At 32.8% G+C, this 19975-nt stretch overlaps 3 protein-coding genes across 5 annotated transcripts; 1 reads left to right on the top strand and 2 right to left on the bottom strand.

Moving 5' to 3' along the window:
- Window positions 1–2869: 2869 nt before the first annotated feature.
- On the bottom strand, window positions 2870–9312 carry LOC102601887 (serine/threonine-protein kinase SRPK-like). Of its 2 annotated transcripts, none has more exons than XM_006341128.2 (4): window positions 8766–9312; window positions 6798–7766; window positions 4249–4296; window positions 2870–4161 (listed from the first exon to the last, which is right to left on the bottom strand). In XM_006341128.2, exons 1-4 carry the CDS (start codon window positions 9000–9002, stop codon window positions 3766–3768), a joined length of 1650 nt encoding a protein of 549 aa, XP_006341190.1. In that variant the 5' UTR covers window positions 9003–9312; the 3' UTR covers window positions 2870–3765. The 2 variants fall into 2 exon arrangements, with proteins under 2 accessions (XP_006341190.1, XP_006341191.1); XM_006341129.2 differs by having other exon boundaries at window positions 6804–7766.
- A 1768-nt stretch (window positions 9313–11080) lies between these two features.
- On the top strand, window positions 11081–13885 carry LOC102577564 (ribosomal protein L24-like protein). 2 transcript variants are annotated; one of them, NM_001288275.1, is given in 6 exon segments: window positions 11132–11186; window positions 12701–12776; window positions 12881–12982; window positions 13246–13394; window positions 13521–13642; window positions 13644–13826. In NM_001288275.1, coding segments are annotated over 6 exon segments (519 nt in total). In that variant the 5' UTR covers window positions 11132–11175; the 3' UTR covers window positions 13703–13826.
- A 1350-nt stretch (window positions 13886–15235) lies between these two features.
- On the bottom strand, window positions 15236–18172 carry LOC107059499 (putative homeobox-leucine zipper protein ATHB-51). Its single transcript, XM_015306064.1, has 3 exons — window positions 18017–18172; window positions 17509–17861; window positions 15236–15674 (listed from the first exon to the last, which is right to left on the bottom strand). The coding sequence occupies exons 1-3, from the start codon at window positions 18111–18113 to the stop codon at window positions 15393–15395; spliced, it is 732 nt and encodes a 243-aa protein (XP_015161550.1). The 5' UTR covers window positions 18114–18172; the 3' UTR covers window positions 15236–15392.
- Between the last annotated feature and the right edge of the window lie 1803 nt (window positions 18173–19975).

The following is a 19975-nucleotide window of genomic DNA, read 5'->3' as shown; positions in this document are numbered from 1 at the left end:
ATAGGATTGTATATTACATTGAGACCCTATTTATAGACTCTAGAATACAATCCTTTACCAAGTAGGATACTATTTAGTATTCCTATTTCTATTTCTATTCCTATTCCTATTCTAATAGGATTGTATAAACCTATTCATATTCTAACAGTATTTTTACATGTTATATTGGTCACTTGATGTGGAATGAAGTTTATGATTCTTTCTACTATTTATCGTAAAATAGACCTAATATGGTCCGACCCCTCTCTAGACTCTCCATAGCCCTCGTTTTATGTGTTATTTATTTATTTCTAGTTTTTAAAAGTCATTGTTGGTGACGGAAGATGACTCTCTTCAATTATTCTTGCGATGAGAAGGAGTAGATGTTGTTTCATATTTGTAAATTCATTTCTAGTTTACACGTCTGCTCATAGCAATAGCTTAGTGCAATAGGCAGGAAAACATGAAATATATTTGAAGTACCTATGTAATGAAAATAATGTAATTTGCTTGTGGATTAAGGTATTGTTATTGTATTCAAAACATGTCTTCACCACGTAATTTTAAAAATGAAAGGGATCTTGTGTTAATCCTGTTATGGTTTTGAGATTTTATCAAATTATAGGATCTGAAATAGAATATAATCTTAAATTTTTGGTCAACATCACAAATATTATTAAACAAAAGGTGGCCAGTATTATAATGCTTGTTGTCTTTTATCCCTGTGGTTTTTCATTCACCCAAAAGGACCACAATTATTCTAATATAATAATATCACATGAGAATGAGGTAAAAGGTGACGCTTGCTTATTTCCCCTCTAAACCCTCCGATCATGGGTACTTGTTTTGAAGCACGACTAATCAGATTTGTGATTTTTGAAGATAAATGTGATTTCACTCTTAAATCTCATCAAATTTAAGATCTTTAACTAAAGATAGATGAATATTTAACAATTACCATCCTACTACAACTTTTGATAGTACAATTGATGTTGTCTTTTTATTTTTTATTTTTTTATCACATGGTGTTCGAAACTCACTTTGGGGTAACAACTCATATGAAAGGTCACTCAATTTACAAGTTTTACAATCAAGATTTTTTTATTAAGGATGAGTTTTTATTTACCAATCTACCTAGAAATTGAGAGTCTATTGAAAACAGACTCTTTATCTCCACGAGATAGAAGTAAGATTAGCATACAACCTTTTCTTCCCAAACTCTATTTGTGGGATTACCCTTGGTATATAGTCGTTGAGTATTTATTGCCTCACACACTACAAATTCTGGTGGTACAATAATTGCTTCATTTTTTTTATATGATATTTGATATCTGCAACTATATGTTATCTGAATTCACATAAAAAAAGTTTTGTTTTATAGAATAAAATACTCTCTATCAAAGATAACTCTATTTTTAAGGCTCGAACTCAAATCCTCTGATTAAAAATAAAGAAATATCTACGAACCATCACAAGACTAATTTGGTGGTGCAATAATTGCTTTGTCCTTTGATAACAACTTGTATAACGTGAAACATCACATGTGCCATTCGTCGTCCATCGTCTTATTTGGGACAACTCATTATCATTTAATGATGAAACTATCAGAGATTGACGTAAATAAATATTTAAATTTAACCTTCGTTAATCAATAAATAAGTATTCTAATTTTGAAAGTGCACATCTAAACATCGAATTAGCCTGCTTACATCACATTTTCTTTTGAGATATCGTCCATCCTCAAATCCTATATAAACGTGAAATACTTTGTTCATCCAACTGATAGAGACAATTAATTTGGGATAACCATTTTCATTTTTTGGCAAGTCTCTTTTCTTCTATTTTGTTCTTTGTTTTCCCACTTGTGTAGAGCAAGTGGAAGGAATTTATTTAGTAAAAAAATTAGTAATTTATGTGATAATTGAACACACACATATATATGGACCATGAGATTCATTAATTAATGCAATATTGACATATGAACAAAAAGATTTCTCTAGAAAAATGACATTTTCAACTTTGTTGCTTAAAGTGGGTTCCAAGATTAATAATGTTCTAATTAACTAATTAAGTACCCCTTGACTTGACATCATGTTGTTAAGTGCCAATTAGTTCTAATTAATAACCATAAGTCATGATGATTATAATTATAATTTTGGCCTATTACTTGTAGTTCAACAACTATGCTTCCAATTGGTTCACATGTTTTTTTTATTATTATTCAAATTATATATAATTTGTCAATGAAAGTAATGGGAGTTTAATCTGTTGATCTATTCTAATTAACTAATTAAGTACCCCTTGACTTGACATCATGTTGTTAAGTGCCAATTAGTTCTAATTAATAACCACAAGTCATGGTGATTATAATTATAATTTTGGCTTAATTACTTGTAGTTCAACAACTATGCTTCCAATTGGTTCACATATTTTATTATTATTATTCAAATTATATATAATTTGTCAATGAAAGTAATGGGAGTTTAATCTGTTGTTATATTTTTCCACTTAACTTATCACCATCAATATGTTTAAACACAATTCGAAGCCGATTAGGTTGACTATCAATTATTCCCTTTTTTAACTTGAACAATCATATGATGATACTTTAAGTAGAAAAAAAAAGGAACAACTGATAAATTAAATATGAAATTTGCAAAAAAAGTAACAATTCAGATATAATTTTGACCTCTTTAATCTACTATTATGTATCTTCAACCTCTACTTTAAATTAGAATTAGGCTTTAACTGATAACCAATAGATTTCAAATCGATGCAAGGCTTGAACAGACGGGAAGAGAGGCCTAAGGAAGAATTTCTTTTAAAATAAAATCACGCAACCAGATAGGTGTGAACTGAACAAATGGTACAAGCAAGAAAACAGAACAGCTATGAACAAATAAACTTTATATTAAAAATGCTCACGATAAGCATTGTATCGAAATCATTTATGAATTTTATGTAAACATAGCAAGGATTCAAGAGCTAAGTGTGCTATAGTTGTCTCCTTACCTGTACATGGTCCAATGAATTGATAAATTGCTTTCAGCTTTAAGAAATGGTCTGGACCGCGAAAATCTGCAGTGTCCTTTGCATGCTTGTTCTGGAGCAGCTCACAAATTTGGTCCCCACGGACACCTTTTCACTCGCACATTCACCTAATAGTATCCTTAAGGTGGAACCATGGCATTCGTTCAACGACAAGATGATTGAATAGCAGAAGTGCCACATATAGTAGTAGAAACTCGAAGAGACACACAAAGAAGGGACTCACTTATATTGGTCCCCCCACACACACCTACCTTTTTCACTTTAACATTTACCTTGTAACATCTTCATTGTGAAGCCATGGAGTTCATTCAATGAGAAGATGATTGCATAGTGCAAGTGCAACTTAGTAGTAGAAACTTGGAGAGACAAGAAAGAGAAGAGACTCTTTTATTGTACCTGATAACTCTAGGATGAGTAGTAGGTCCCTTGTTTTTGGCAAGAAGAGTTACATGGTTCCCTATGCTAATGAATCGTAGAGCACGCTGTCAAACATCATCTTGGAGAAAGATGATGTAAAGGGCATGTTCATACTATGGTATATAGATTGGACAGCTATTTGAGACGAAGTGGTTAAAACCTATGTTTGTTTGGACTCTCCAAAATGGTTGTCGTGTCTGTGTTGGATTCTCCAGAAATGCACTACTTTTGAGGGATCCGACATGCACCCATTGACAATCTTGAAGAGTCCGAGCAACATAAGTTAAAACTTGAAACTGCCAAGTATCAGAATTTGACTTAGTAACTTCTGAAATTTTTCATGTTCTTGTTGATAGCTATTTTCCCAATTCCAACCTCCATTGCCTCCCTCTCTTCTTCATTCTGTTTCTTGGTTTGCTCAGAGTTTAGAGTATCAACGGCTTTAGATTGTGCATCAGGCAAGGAAAGTTCCAACAGGCGTGGACCTGCATTGATCCACGGATGAAGAAGACACTGAGCTGCAGTAGGCCGTTTCTCTGGGACAAAATCAAGTATTGGGACCAGAAAATCAGACAAGTCCTTTGCGTCTTGCTCGCTTAATTCATATTTCTCTACTAGAACCTTCTTTAAGGGCCAAAAGCGCAACCGTCTGATGTGCCTCAAATCACCATGTCTATTGAATAAATCACGTGAATAACGACCACCCAAGGCAATCTGAAAACAAAATAGCAAACTTTATAAAACTACAAAAGGACAAAAAACATAATTCAAAGTTGGAAGTGATTACACGAATTTTCTTACTTTTCGTGGCATCATTCCTAGAAGCTCCATCATCAGTGCTAAGTGATCCTGCAAAGATTAGGTTACCCCTTTAAATTTTATAACCATAAAAGATTAGGTTAAAATATGCTCTGCTTGCATTGCTTCACCAAGTATGTATAGTTAGATGGTCCCAGACCTGGATAAAGAAGTGTTCCGACATACAAATCGTCTAACTATGATGCATACTTCTTTTATATAGCTGATCCGATCCCATCTAACTTGGCCATGAAATATAGTTGATTGATTGGTTGAAAAGATTAGTTTAAAATAGAGCAAAACATAACTGAAGCAAGAATTTGCAACGACTTTATATGTACACCTCCCATTTCTTGCTTGGCAACTAGAAGTATTTTCAATATCAGCCCAAGTGCATAATAGTATTCTAGCCCTTTGTTCATCGAACAAAGAGGATATGAAATTCCACAAGATATGTTTTTTTCTCTCAACAGTGATTAAAACTTGAATCCAGCATTCTGTTCAAATTAACAGGGTTCACTTCGCAGAAAATAATTAAAAACATTGACAATCAAGAGTGGAATAACTAACATGATGATCGACATTTTGGTGAAAAACAGAACCAAAACATCGTAAGAGAAAGTTACTTACCTTGGTACGGAAGAAGAGTAAAATGATAGCTTGGAAATAGTGCTCAGAACAGGATGTACTTTTTGTCCTCTAAATTTTAAATTTAAATGCAGGGAATAGCAAAACCACGTTTTCACTTTTTCTTCTTCCCTTTTGGTCTATTTGTTCACATAAACCGCTGATCACCTAAATCACATAATTGACCAACTATAAACTAAAGCATTGGATGAGCTGATAAAAGAAGATTGCTAGAGTATCAACAAAATACGTGTGTTTTGAACTTGACATGGAGGAACTGGTCCGCGCCACAATTTCACTTGTAGAATTTTGGGGAGACCAAGAAGGAGTGGAATAAACTGTCCCTAGCTTAATCGTGTACTTGGCACCCAAGGGTGTGGCCTAGTGGTCAATGAAGCAGGTTGAGCACTCAATTCCCAGAAGAGACAAAACACTACATGATTTCTTCCCATCTGCCTTGGTGGGGTTGGAGGTGACACGTACCCCGTGGAATTAGTCGAGGTGCGTGAAAGCTGGCCTAAACACCACGGTAATCCAAAAAAATAAAAAGGTTAATCTTGTACTTGTAAGGTACTACATAGACTACAAGCGGATAATAATTCCCAGGATGAGTAGAAGATTGTGTTCTTCCGACATCTGAACACTGTGTGCATACAAATCTTCCCCCACTTTTCACAAATTCAGTCATCAAGAGAGACTATTTGCTGATCTGTGTTCCAACACCAACCATTAGAATCTTTAAAGCATATTAAATTTTCTTATAAAAACTAATAGTGAAACTTTTGAGGTTGAGATGAATTGTTGAATAGAAGTTGACTTTTTATTTGACAGTAATAAAGCAATCATAGAAAAAAATTAGATAAATGTGTCACCAAGTAAAACCATTTCTACTATGTTGCAACTCTTTAGTTCAGCAATTTGACTTGAAGTAGAGAATTTATAGCATAATCAGCAAGGAAGTGGGACACTAAAACATCGTTTTATTCAGAACATGTCAAAGGTTTGGGTTGGCTCAAATACTGTCATTGAGGTGGCCAAATCGAGTAAGGTGTGACCATCTCACAAATAAAATCTGCTTAAAAGTATCAGATGAAACCGAAATGGTTGACAATCGGTCATTAGCACAATTATGGGCCTAATAATGAACCTAGAGTATATCCCAATTCAGTGTATATATTATGTTAATTTCATATTGTACATAATTTTTTAAATAATTTTGCCGCAATTAAGAATTCAATTAAATGAGTAATCTTGTTTCAAGTCAAAACATCTTATACCATGAAGTAGAATTAAGCAAATGACTACTAGTGCTCCAAGTATGTGATGTAATGGTCGAGTTGCTTAGAAATCTCCCAGACACTTTATATAGCCATGCTTGAGGACAAAATCAGATAAGTTACAAGCTACAAAAGCATCTCCAAACTAGACATATATTTACTTGTAAGGAAAATAAAACGCAAGGCTAACGATAAGATTCAAGGGACTTCTATTTAGTCGATGCTTCTGTTTCCTTTGATGGAGAGGTAGTAGTTGCTTCTCTCGTCAAGTTCACGCGAGTTCTTGGAGTGCTTTTGTAAGAAGTCCCCTCCTGCTGGCGTGCTATAAAATGAAATTAGAGTGAACGTGAGGAAGGTGGGAAGCTACCACTTCTAGAATGGAAGCTTATCCTTTACTTTTTTTTAGAGTGTATCACTATTTTGAAATGGAAAAAGGTTTATGAATGAGTAATCGGAATGACAAGTGGTTAAGGTTGAGGAAATCGGAGAACAAAAAGTATAGACAGAGGCATCATAGACTTAGCAAACCACAATTTAATGCGCTGACAGCATCTTAAAGAGAAATCACCCCCCAAAGTATGCAAATTTGTGCAGAACAATAACATTAAACAAACCAAGCAGAAAATAAGGAGTAATGAAGTAATGCACCTTTACCTCATCTCTGTCAAAGTTATCACCACTGTGAGGATCAAATAACACATCGCCAGTTGCAAGCTCAAAACAAATGCATGCGAAGGACCAAAGATCTGCTGAGGTTGAATATTTTGATCCAACGATAACTTCAGGACACCTGTACTGTCTAGTTTGAATATCATCCGTGAACTGTTTGTACGTCCAACAAGCACTGCCAAAGTCAACAACTTTGCACTTAAGGTCGATTGCCTCCAAGAGCTTCCTCCTTGTAGAACGGCTGCCTCTCTTAGGACCCTCATATTCTTTCCCGCTGCCTTTTGCAGCATCGGCATTTGACATTCTATTAGAACTATTCAACATGTCCGAATTTGATTTTGCATTGAAAGATGACTCCGCAGAAGCTGAGCTATCTTGTCCACCTTTAGTCCCGAGAGAAGCTTCTTTTCCCACAAAACATTGAGCTGCTTGTTTGGCCTTCCGTCTAATCTTCTTATTGTGGTTCTTAGTCAAATTTCCATTTGATGTTACATAACCCTTCACAGACCCACCATCCAGCATGGTTATATCCTTATGACTAGAAAGTATAAGAGGTGTTCCAGATTTTCGGGGATCCTTAGATGGATCTATTGTGGAACAGAGAAGTATGTTCTCGGGTTTCAAATCGGTGTGTATGATAGAAAGCTGTCTATGCAAATAATCCAATCCCACTAGAACATGATAACAGAGCTCTTTAACCATATGAATAGGCAGTCCACGATAATCAGTATATTTAAGAAGTGTCAAGAGATTGTCACCCAAATACTCAAAAACCATACACACATGTTGCCCATTTGGACCTGAGTGCTTAAAATTATCCAGTAACTTCACAACACATTTTTTATCATCCTGATCGCATTCTGCAATCTGTTTTAGAATAGTGATCTCATCCATCGCTGCTTCCGTGTAATGCTGAGCACTCTTTTGTACTTTCAATGCCACAAATTGCTGCATCATTAACAAAAATATACACATCATCTTCTTACTTCTCGGTGAGAGTAACAAACTAAAATTACTACCAACTCAGAATTCTAATCCGAGTTCTTATTCATTAGGTATTACAGAGGTTTGAGCAGGCATCCATCTTTATGCAGTTATGCACAATTAGTTAAACTTCGAAGAACATTTTACTCCTACATCAAGTGCTGCACACCACTTGTAGTCCACTAACAACCACCACAACAGTGTGTAATCCCACAAGTAGGGTCTAGGGAGGGTGGGATTCACAGACCTTACCCCTACCTTGGTGGGGTAGAGAGGATAGAAACCACTTGTAGTCGACTATGATTATTATTATGATGATTATCTTGAAGATGTATAACATTTAAGCTCATTTAAAAGAAATTAACTGCTAAAAACTTGATAAGCAACCTAAAGATTCAACCTTTTTTTCCCATCATATCACACATCAAAATCACAATATACAATATAAACCACAACATACCCAGTGTAATCCACAAGTGGGGTCTGGGGTCTAGGTAAGGTAGAGTGTACGCAAACCTTACCCTACCTCGTAGACATAGAGAGGTCGATAGACCGTCAGCTTAAATAAGGCATACCACACAGTTTGAAAAAGGAGGGGATACAAACACGAGAGCAATAACAAAAACGGCATAATGAGAATTACACAACAAACAAGAGAAAGAACAGTAACAACAACAAAATAATGCAATAATCGGAGCACAAAAAAATATCAGTGATAGCTGAACTGCAATCATTGATCACCCTCCATCCTAAAACTTCCTAAAACTAGCAGATTATGACAATTCACATGAAAGGGTTTGCTCTAAACTAGGCCAAAGATGAATACAAAACAAAAGGTTCATCAGGTTCAATTCCCAGCTTCAAAGCCAAAAACACTAGGTGTCAGAGCAAGTACCATGAAATTAGTCGAAGTGCGTGTAAGCTAGCCCCGACACTACGAAAAGGAGACATCAGAAAACTTACAGACATGAGAGTATCCCAAGCCAACCAAACAGTAGAGAAATGACCCCAACCAAGCTTACTCTGCACCACATATCTACCTCCATTAAAACTATCACCTATTCGAACAGCATGATAACCTCCCCTCCGGTAATCATCAGTACCTTCATCCTCCGAACTACAATCATCACTACTCTCCTCCACCTCCACCACCTCCACCGCCGCAGCATTCAGCCGTCGTTCTTGATTAAACCCCTCCATTTTCCCCCCAAATTGAATTATGTGAATTGGGTCTATGAAAAGAACCAATTTTTCCTCTTTCTGAAGCAAATGGGGTTCACAATTCACACCAAAACTTTATAAAATGTTGGGGTTTCCTTCTTGGAGTTCAAACAGGACATGGGGATTTTGTGAATGTGAGTGAAAGAAGGAAAAAGATGATAGAGATAACGACGAGGAAGCAGGTGAAGTTGTCGTCTACTCTTCCATTCGTTTGCTTGTGGACTTGTTCCACATGTATACCACTGAATTCTTTACTCTCATTCTTCAATTACTTCTTTCATAACATGTCAATTGTGCTTTCCGTCTGTCCAATACCTATATTTGGACGGCCCAATTTGACGTAAATTATTAGTTTCATAGTCGGACTATTGATAATCTCATAGTCGGACTATTGATAATCTTAAAAACACTCATCTACTTAACTAACTAAACTTAGATACACCCCTGATCACACTCGATTTGTCACAATACATAGTAAGTGATCTCAAACTCTTGTATGACATGTAACTTTTAATAAAAAATCGAGAGAAGTGTTGAAAACACCCTAAACTTGACGAAAATTCAGGGGTGTATTTCACCCATGTTGAAAGATCGGGAGTGTATTTAAATTCAGTTAGTCAAGTAAAGAGGTGTTTTTAAAGCTGTCAATAGTTTGGGGGATGAAACTAACAATTCATACCTAATTTAAGGGTATTTTCAATACTTTTCTCTTTTAACTTTGATACGAAAATTTAAAAAATAATAAATCTTGTAATATATTACAAAGATGTGTTTAACGTACGAAAATAACCTTTGTTTTTGTTTAAATATGTCAAGTGAAAAGTTATATGTGTCTTGAGTTAGTGTTAATAAAATGTAAGTTTCAAACCAGTCTTAGGCCCTAACATTGAATTTGGGTATTTGTGATCTTCTATCAATTTTTATTTTAAGAGGTAAAATATTTTGTGCAGGATTTATTTATCGGGGAGATATTTTTGCAATAAGAAGAAAATAAAATGATACTCTTTTTGTTCATTTTTATTTATCTACATATAAAATAATTATTCATTTTAAAAATTGAGAAATAATTTGTCACTTGATTCCTACTTTAGCCTTCGAAAAAGTCATTTCTATAAGCAATTTTGAACAATTTTAAAGTTATTTTACTTTAACACTTCACCAACTTAGACCAAGTTTAAGATGACTTTGTGGATCATGCTTCAATGTATTATATATCAGTTGTCAATTTTGTCCTTGTCACAAAAATCTAAATGATAAGATTAAGTTATTTAATCCAATATGATTTCAACATTTACATGCTTTTGATGAATAATTCAATTTATATGTATTATTATACAATACCTAAGTATTAATATACTAGTACAAAAAAGTTTTTAAATGAGAGTTGAAGATGAAGCTTATCTCCATCGTCTCACTAAATGATCATATGTTATTTTAAATTCATATCTAATATTTAAAGTTTGTCGATTTGATTTGTACATTAACATTCCATATAAACTATCTAAATTTTTTGACCATAGTTATCATAATCTATCAAAGGTGTCTTCATACACTTCTAAGCAAATTAAAAATCATACGAGAAAATATTAGACCGTATTCTAAAATTTTGTAGGTTATTGCAAACGTTAGAGAGCTTTTATTTAGTTGTATTATTTCGTATTAATGTAATATCTTATTTTTCGATTTTTACTACTATATATTGCTACATTTGCTCTGTTTATCTTGTTATTTTATTGTCATTATTTTTCTTTCTATCATGTTTTGTGGTTTATCGGAAACAACCTCCTTACTACACAAGGATAAGGGTAAGGTTGTACATACTATCCTTTTCGAACCTCACATATTAAACTACACTGAGTATGTTATGATTATTATAAGATTGAACGATATATGAATTATGTTTGAATGTAAGGTTGTCCTAAAAGATAATTTCCGAAGGTTAAAAATGGAATAATTGTGTACACAAGCCCATATTGAGGCCCATTAAGTTGGGCTTGAATAGTAGATCTGATATTCTTTTGGGCCTTTAAAAAACCTAACAACAAATCCCCAATATATAAAGTTAAGTGTCGTTAGGGTTTTATTTTTCTTCCATTGAAGAACCGCACCGGAGGAGGAGCTCGCCGCCGCAGCAACAACAACAACATCAGCCATGGTGCTAAAGTAAGTTATCTTCTGTCTAAGTTGTAATTTTCTATAATTTTTGTATTTTGGAGAAACCCCATTTGATAATTGTATTGCAAGAAAGTTTATTTTACCATTTTCATGGAGGTGAATCAGAGGTGTTTTGAGGTTGATCCTTTCTGGGTTTAGCTAATTTGAGTTTTTACTACGTGGGAAATGGTCAAAAATCGTATCTTTATTGATTTTTCTATTGTTTTTGGGAGATTTATGGTCATGTGTAGTGTAGATTGGAGTTTATCCTAGGAGGTAAAGATGTTCTTGAAACCTTGTGTTGTTTGGACTCTTGGAAAGTACTGCTGAGTGTGTTGTGTCCTCCAAAAGTTAATTGGGTTGTTTACTACATGGGAAATGGTTAAAAATCAAATCTTTATTGTGTTCATCACCCTTTTAGGGAGATTTATGAACATGTGTAGTGTAGATTGGAGTCTATTGTAGGAGGAGAAGCGGTTCATGAATACGTATATTGCTCGGACTCTTTTAAAGTATGGTTGGGTGTGTATTGGATCCTGCAAAAGTTATGGGTTTTTTGATGATCCAACATTGGTGTGTCAGCATTTTTGGAATGTTCAAGTAACATAGTTGAAACCCCTCTATCGGTTAAATGTAGCTTCACGCTTCTTGGATCTTGTGTTTGGTTATTTGGGTGTTTTGGAGGATCCAACATGGGGTGGCTACATTTTTGGAAGGTCCAAGTAACATAGTTGAAACCCCTCTATTGGTAAAATGTAACTTCACTCCTCTTGGATCTTGTGTTTGGTTATTTGGGTTTTAGTTATTTTTGATTGATTAATGCACGATTAATATGAGAGTGGAGAAAATGGATGAGAAGAAGCATTGTTACTGTTAAGGTTTTGTCCTTGTTTATTGATTCACTAAGAGATTAAATTGGATGTACCTGAGTATTGTTTCTCTGATTATTGTAAAGCTAGCTTAATTGTTTGGTCAAAATGGAGATTAATGCACTGACATTTATGTTTTAATGAGCTCCTTTTATACCTTACGTTATTTGATGAACCATTGAATGTGATGTTACAAATATTTTTTATACTCTTTGAGGTGTCCTGTAGTTCTCACGATGTGGAATTTTAGTATATATATGACCACTACCTTTATTTATTGAAGAAACTTCTTAAGACCTTGAGAGGATGACATGTTTTTGCTGCATTGCTTGCCTATATATTATTTCTGAGAATTGTTCAATGTTTTCATGATTCTGAATGGTTACAATTGATTCAGCTTTACACTGTCTGAAAAATGTACACACTGCCTATGATAAATATCATTGACAATAAGCACAGATGATTTATGAACTGCCTTAACGGGGGAGGTACTTGCCGGCTGAATTTGTAATGATTCAGCTAGTCATTGGTTCTATTAGAGGAGTTACCTCTTCCTTGTGTTATTGCTGACATGCCTTTACATTTGGTTTTGCCCCGGTCCTTTGTAGCATTGTAATTGATGACTCATTAGTTTTATTCTTATTTCCATTGCAGGACAGAACTCTGCCGTTTCAGCGGTGCCAAGATATACCCTGGGAGGGGCATCAGATTTATTCGATCAGATTCTCAGGTAACATGAAATTCCATTTCTTGGTGATGGTAGTTCAAGTGATTTGTGTACTGATGGTAGGAGACAAAGTCATGATTGCTTATAGTATTTTCTGGTCCTTGTAGGTGTTCCTATTTGTCAACTCAAAGTGCAAACATTACTTCCACAACCGCCTGAAGCCTTCCAAGCTTACATGGACTGCCATGTACAGGAAGCAGCACAAGAAGGTTTGTCTGGAATAAAGCATTTACAAGCTTCATTTTCTGAACTTAACGTTCTGCTTTCCACTTGGAATTTTTCCACCAACATTCCAACATTGAACGATATAACTTTGTGATGTGAAGTTGTACCCTGAGATTCACTTTGTTTACGTAGTTTATTGAGGAAAAATGTGTTAACAGATTTTACCGCCTTTATGTTTTGCCATTTCATATGCACTATTGCCAATTATAATTTATTTTTCTTTTGTGCGTGTGCTCGGTAACATTAGGATATTGCACAAGAAGCTGTTAGGAAGAGGAGACGTGCCACAAAGAAACCTTACTCTAGGTCCATTGTGGGTGCAACCTTGGAGGTAATCCAGAAGAAGAGAGCTGAAAGGCCAGAAGTTCGAGATGCTGCCAGGGAGGCTGCTCTTCGGTGCGTATTAACCAAGCTCATATTTTGCCAATGTGGCTTTGTGCATCTTTTGAAATGGGCTTGTTGACCATAGTAGTTTTATCTGCTGACGATGGACTGATTAGTTTGTTTGTTCGGTTTCTGCAGTGAAATCAAGGAAAGAATCAAGAAAACAAAGGACGAAAAGAAGGCCAAGAAGGCAGAGGTGGTGGCTAAGTCACAGAAAGCTGGAGGTAAGGGTAATGTGTCAAAGGGAGGATCAAAAGGCCCTAAGCTTGGCGGTGGTGGTGGAAAACGTTAAGCTATTGTTTATGTTGTTCTCTAAGTAGTGCTAGATTGATTTTGCATCTTGATTGAGTGTAGCTATTCTGATCCACCAGCGTTTAGCGCACTCTGAAACAATATATTTCTGAATTTTGGTCTTGTTTTCAAATATGCTGATTGCTTTACTTTCATTCTGTTATGATAATTATAATCTTGTTCCATTATGAGAAATTTATCTTCCTTGCAAAGTATTGATGGTAGTATTTGCCTACCCCATTGCTTTTTGTTTCTTTAAGTAAGTTTTTTGAATAGAAGGAAGTGGGTGAGCAAAAACACCATTTGGTTGAATGGAACAAAATTCTTTAACTTATTGCTTTTTGTTTCTTTAAGTAAGTCTTTTGAATAGAAGGAAGTGGGTGAGCAAAAACATCATTTGGTTAAATTGAACAAAATTCTTTAACTTGTTGAGAAGTGATGCATGATTGATAGAAAAGAACAAAGGAAGCATTTGTTTTGAAGTTTGATTAATTTAGAGCCCGTTTGGATTGGCTTAAAAGTCGGTCAAATCTATTTTTAAGTTAGTTTTTGACTTTTGGAGGTGTTTGGTAAATATAAAAAATGATTTAAAATAAGTAACGAAGTGTTTGGTAAGGTAAAAAATAACTTAAAATAAATCAAAAATCAAAAGTAGGTTTTCCTCTACTTTTTATTTTTTGACTTAAAAGTCATTTCAGTTTGATTTTCTATTTTTGACTTAAAAGCTAACTTTTTAAGCCAATTCAAATGGGCTCTTAGTGTTGTGTCCTTCCATTAAAGTGGAAGTGTTCCCAAATATATTTGTTTTCTCCGAGCCAAGTAGAGCATGCATGAAGAGTCAGATGCTTCTATTTCTACTTCCTTGGTGTAGCTATGTCATCTTGGACTTGAATACGAGACCTCGTATTTGAAGTAAATCGTTGCACCTACCATATAATTTTTTTTGAAAAGTACAAATGTTACACCTAATGTTCAATTATGTGTAACATACTTGGAGAAGAATGATGGGAGACTAAAGAGCAAGTAGAAACACAAATTGTGTTAAGATGTATATTTTTCTACCATATTGTATATCAAATAAATTGCATCTTACAAGTACTAACTTTTTGTGTAATTTTTAAATATCAAAGTTTGAATATAAAAATATTAAATTAATTTAATTTAGCTTAAAAAATAATTTAACCGACTCTTGATAATCAAAACATGATAAGTATTTCAGAAGGGAGTACAATTTATTTCAAAGGAAACAGGAGGCTTGCCAAGTTTGATGAAGGCTACTCTTCTTTTTTGTTGATCGAATAGATTTCTTTTTTATTATTTCACTCATGTAATCGTCTTTACAAATTTATATATTTGATGCCACGACAATGACTGTCCGTAAAGATTACGTAGGCCTGATTAGATTCAATCAAAATTCAAAATTTGTAAAGTATTATAACTAATGACATTAATTAAACATCAACCATCTTATACTATATTTAAAAAAAAACTGATGATATTAATGTCAATACAACAATAATAGTACAACCTTACAAATTTCAAACTAATAAAAACCACTCAGTACTCCTAATCTTAAATATAACATCAACTTATCAAACTAAACTCTGCTACTACTCTATTCTCAATTTCTAATTAATCTGTCTTAGGTGCTAATTAAAGAGAAAATTAAACCTAACAAATTAATTAGAAGTAGCACAATTAAGTTAAATTAATCTCACTTCATGGATATGTTGGCAAAGTGGCCCAATAAGGTGGCATCACTGGATTAAGCCCATCTACAACATTATTAAAAACATAGCTACATTCAGCAATATTATTATTATTCATAATATTGTTATTATTTTGATGGTTACTTATAGTAATTCCTCTTGTAATTGTCTTGTTGGAACTTGGCATTGATGTGCTTTCAACTGTTTCTTCACCTGATATTTCAGTGTAAACTGTGGAATTTACTTGTTTCTTTGTGGCTTGTTCCTTCAAAATTGCTCTTAATGCCAATACCTATCAAGAAAAAAAATTAAAAAAGAAAAGAGTTTAACTTCTGTACATTGACGGTGTAAAGGATTTGTACAATATAATAATAACAATAATATATACAGTGCAATTATATAAGTGGGGTCTGAAAAGGATAGTTTGTACGCCAATAACATAAACCTTAGGGTGAATTTTGAACATTCTAAACCATTGAGTCAACTTCTAGTCTTATGTTCAAGGGATACAAAATTTATATAGACATACAAAAATAATACCTCATATATACAATATATTTTTTTGTTGAGGGTAGTCGAGTGAATCGAACCTCTAGATTAGCCCTGGACCGTACGCAGTATGCACAATCTTTGTCTTACCTTTTTAGAGGTACAAAGGTGGTTTCCAATAGACCATCGGCTCAAGTAAAACATATAAATCAACATGTATACAATTTGAAATGTTCGGATAATATAGCCAAAAATACAAGAGAAATTACAAATAACCATCCATAATTTTTTTTTAAAGTTGGATTTGTGAACAACCTCTTGCAAAATATAAGATAAGACTGTGTATAATAACTAATAAACCTTTCTTGGCAACGACAGAGCCACTAGGTTCAAAAATATTCAATTGTACATTTTCATTGAAAAACTATATTAAGTATATAAAAAAAACATTTCGTATATAGAAAATTATACATATATCTAGGTCACATGTTATTTTTTATATTATATAAATTAATTTTTGAACACTCTTAACGAAAATTATGATTTTCCGTTGTTCTTTGAAATATTAATATACATAAGTTAAATCTGAAAGAGAAAATGAACATGTACAAAATTAAAACTGCATGAGAGAGAATTTTTTTTTTTAATTCAAAAGAAAAGGGAAGGGAAGAGGGAACAAAGTTGTATGATGTGTCAATTTCAATTTTTATTACAAGGTTTTATTAGGGGACACAAAAATTTATTTTTAACATTTATTTATTTGCATTCAATTAAGCCCACCTTGCTTTAGAATGATGTGGACTACTGTAGTAAAAATTGTCTCCATAGTTAATTATGGCACCAAATATTATGAGTTCAATAAATAATAGGTATAAGTTCTTAACTTTAAAAATATAACGAGTTCAATCTTATTTTTTTTAAAAATAAATTCCATAAAGAAATAATTTTGAATTCGTATTTGAACCACAATTATATACTAAGATTTTTAAGTTTCACAAAAATAGTTTTTTTGTCTTCTTAAAATAGACAAGAAGAAAATTTGATGGATAGTATGATACATGAAGCATCTCTCGTCTATGAAGGAGTCATATTCTAAGATATATATCAATGATTGATTTTATGATTTGAATTCATTAATTATGTAGGTCACACAAAGTTACTACAATGGACTTTTACTTTCAGTATTGACCGGGACTCGTAACCTATAGGTCATGGTAAATATTGAAATTTTGTGAGACTTTACAAGACGTGTTCAATTCGAGTTGGGATGTGTGTTCAATTTCAATTAGGATTCTTGGATGCTACTTAACCTTAAACCCTAGTTCAGACCTATATATAAAGGGTACTATATTCCCTTAAAAAGGCATCTCAAATATTCTGCAAATTCATGGAGTATTCATAAAGAGATCAAATCCAAATCAACCTAGTTCGAGAAATACGCCACTAACGACCCCGAATCAAGGGAGTAACAAAATTGTACCTACATATTTATCAATAAAGTTATGTTTCTTCATTTTTTTTGTGATTGCGATTTATAATTTTCTGTCACTTTAAAATTTGTTGCAAACTGTCCGAACATGCAATTGTGCATGAATTGCATGGATATACAAGAAATTAAATGGAGAAAGAATTGTCACCTCATCTTGAAGCTTTTGTTTTTCCCTTGAAACAACATCATAGTCTTGTTTAAGTGAATCATAGAGTCTTTCAAGTTGTTTAGCCTTCCATCTAGCTCTCCTATTTTGGAACCAAACAGCAATTTGTCTTGGTTGTAATCCAAGTTCTTTAGCCAATTTCATTTTCCTGTCTGGATCAAGTTTTATCTCTTCTTGGAAACTATTTTCTAGTGACTCTAATTGATCACTTGACAACCTTTTCTTCTTGTCCAATTGATGTTGATTGAGTACAAAGTTGTTGTTGTTGTTGTTGTCCATTGTTGGGACTTGTACTCCACCATGTTGTGTTTGCATTGCATGCTTCATTTCCATACCTTAAAAAAAAAAAACTTGTTATAATACGAGTTTAAGTTTTATACACTGATATTCTAAATCAATGAAAAGTAACATTATATGTTAGTTTCTAAGAATGATGTATAGTATATGAATAAATAAATAAAAAAATTGCTATTTTTTGTAATATATTTACCTTGATATTGGTCATAATTGTAGTTGTAGAGAAAATTGAGAGAATTATCAATAACTGGTCTTGAAACAAAAGGTCTAATATTTCCATTCCAATCCATATTTTTTCCTTCCTTCTAAACAAGGCAAAGTTTCAAGAAAACACACAAATTCTACCCCCTTCAATATATTGATAAATACTCTTTTCTTTTTCTAGTACTCAAAACAATGGACCACCTTAAAAAATAAAACAATTCTTTTAAAAAAGGGGTTTTTATGGTTTTGTCTTATTGATAAAGTTTGAAGACTTTCTTGGTTTGTTTTGAAGAAACAAAAGTGAAAAATGATAAGAAGATGTTGCAGGGAGAGTTTACTACACTTGTAGATATTATGTCAATTTGTGAAAGAGATAGTTAGAGTATAAAGAACTTGTGAGGGCTCTATATATGCTTCACTTTTTGGAGCAACTCATAAATACCACTCCCTCTTTTGGTTCTTGGATGTTCTTTTTTTGGGACCTTGGGTGGGTGAGGGTACTATAGTGATATTAATTATACAAATTTTATATATATATATATATATATATATATATTTATGATTAGTAAAAAGGGTGTCAATCTAAAGAAATATGTGATTTTGTAATTTTGAAATAGGACAAGTTATCTGCTATTAAAGATAAAAATTATTCTCTATTTTTTATTTTATGTGGCATCGTTTCCACTTGGTACGGTGTTTAAGAAAAAAAAAGCATTTTGAAACTTGTGGTCTAAAACAATCTTTGAATATCTGTGTGGCTGAAAATTATTTTACTTAAGGGTAAAAGAGGAATTTTAAAGTTAAATTGTTTTCAATTATAGTAGGTTATATTATTTTTGGGACAGACTGAAAAGAAAAGGGTATCACATAAAATGAGACATAGAGAGTATATATATGCATATGATAGTGTAAGTATTTCTTACACCGAAGATACATATTATATGAATGAGTTTAAGTTATATACAACATTGTTATAATAGAGTTTCTTACATTGCATGTTATTTTGATCAATTATAACGATTAATCTATTTTATTTTTAAGATTATAAATTTCTTTGTTTTTTTTTCTTGGAGGCTGACCTATAAATTAACTTAAACTGTTAATTAATTGGGGAATTTTGTTAGTGTTAAATTTCAAAAACAGAATTTGGACTCCATTGATGTGTATTTAAAGAACCATAAAATATGTGCATTCTTTATTAACTTAGGAGTTATTAATTGAGACTTAAAATCATATATGGGGTGAAAAAAATCCACTCCATATATTTTATTGGGGATTTAATTTAGGGAAAAATCCTTTTGGCCATAAAAATTTAGCCATAATTTGGCCAGAATGAAAAAAGACATGTTCACACTATAAACTAGTTTATTTTTGGACATTTTTTACCCTTTAACTTAAATATTAAATATATTCTTCAATTATGTTTCCAATACATTGAAAATGATTAATGAGATTAATTATTGATGATTTCATAGTTAAACATGGGAAAGGAACCAAAAAATTCACCAAAGAAAACATAACTCTCATCCACTCTTCTCACTTGAAATTTTCAAGATCTAAAAAGAAAATTAAAAATATGATAGTAGTAGTAAAAAATTTAAAAAAATATATAACTTTTTCAATTTCTAAATTTCCTCCTTTCTACTTATTCTTTTTTGTTTATTTATTTTTCATTTCTTATTTCTTAATGATAAGAATTTTTTTGAAAAGTATAAAAGAGAGTAAAGTGTAGATTATCTATTTAAATTTATAATTTCTCGTGAAAAGATAATTTATATCTAAATTTAAATATTAAAAATTTATATCAACAACACTCAAAAATAAAATCTAAAATTGACCGAGTTGGCTAAACAATTACTCTTATTTATTTAAAGGAGTTGTTGTTACGCATTGATTTTCTAGAAAAAAATTAATGATAAAATATATTTTATCCAATTATACTCAGAAT

The sequence above is a fragment of the Solanum tuberosum genome, unplaced genomic scaffold, assembly GCF_000226075.1.
Source record: "Solanum tuberosum cultivar DM 1-3 516 R44 unplaced genomic scaffold, SolTub_3.0 scf00021, whole genome shotgun sequence".
Lineage (NCBI taxonomy): Eukaryota > Viridiplantae > Streptophyta > Magnoliopsida > Solanales > Solanaceae > Solanum > Solanum tuberosum.
The sequence above is the reverse complement of the archived record's forward strand: the minus strand, read 5'-3'. Positions and strand labels throughout refer to the sequence as shown.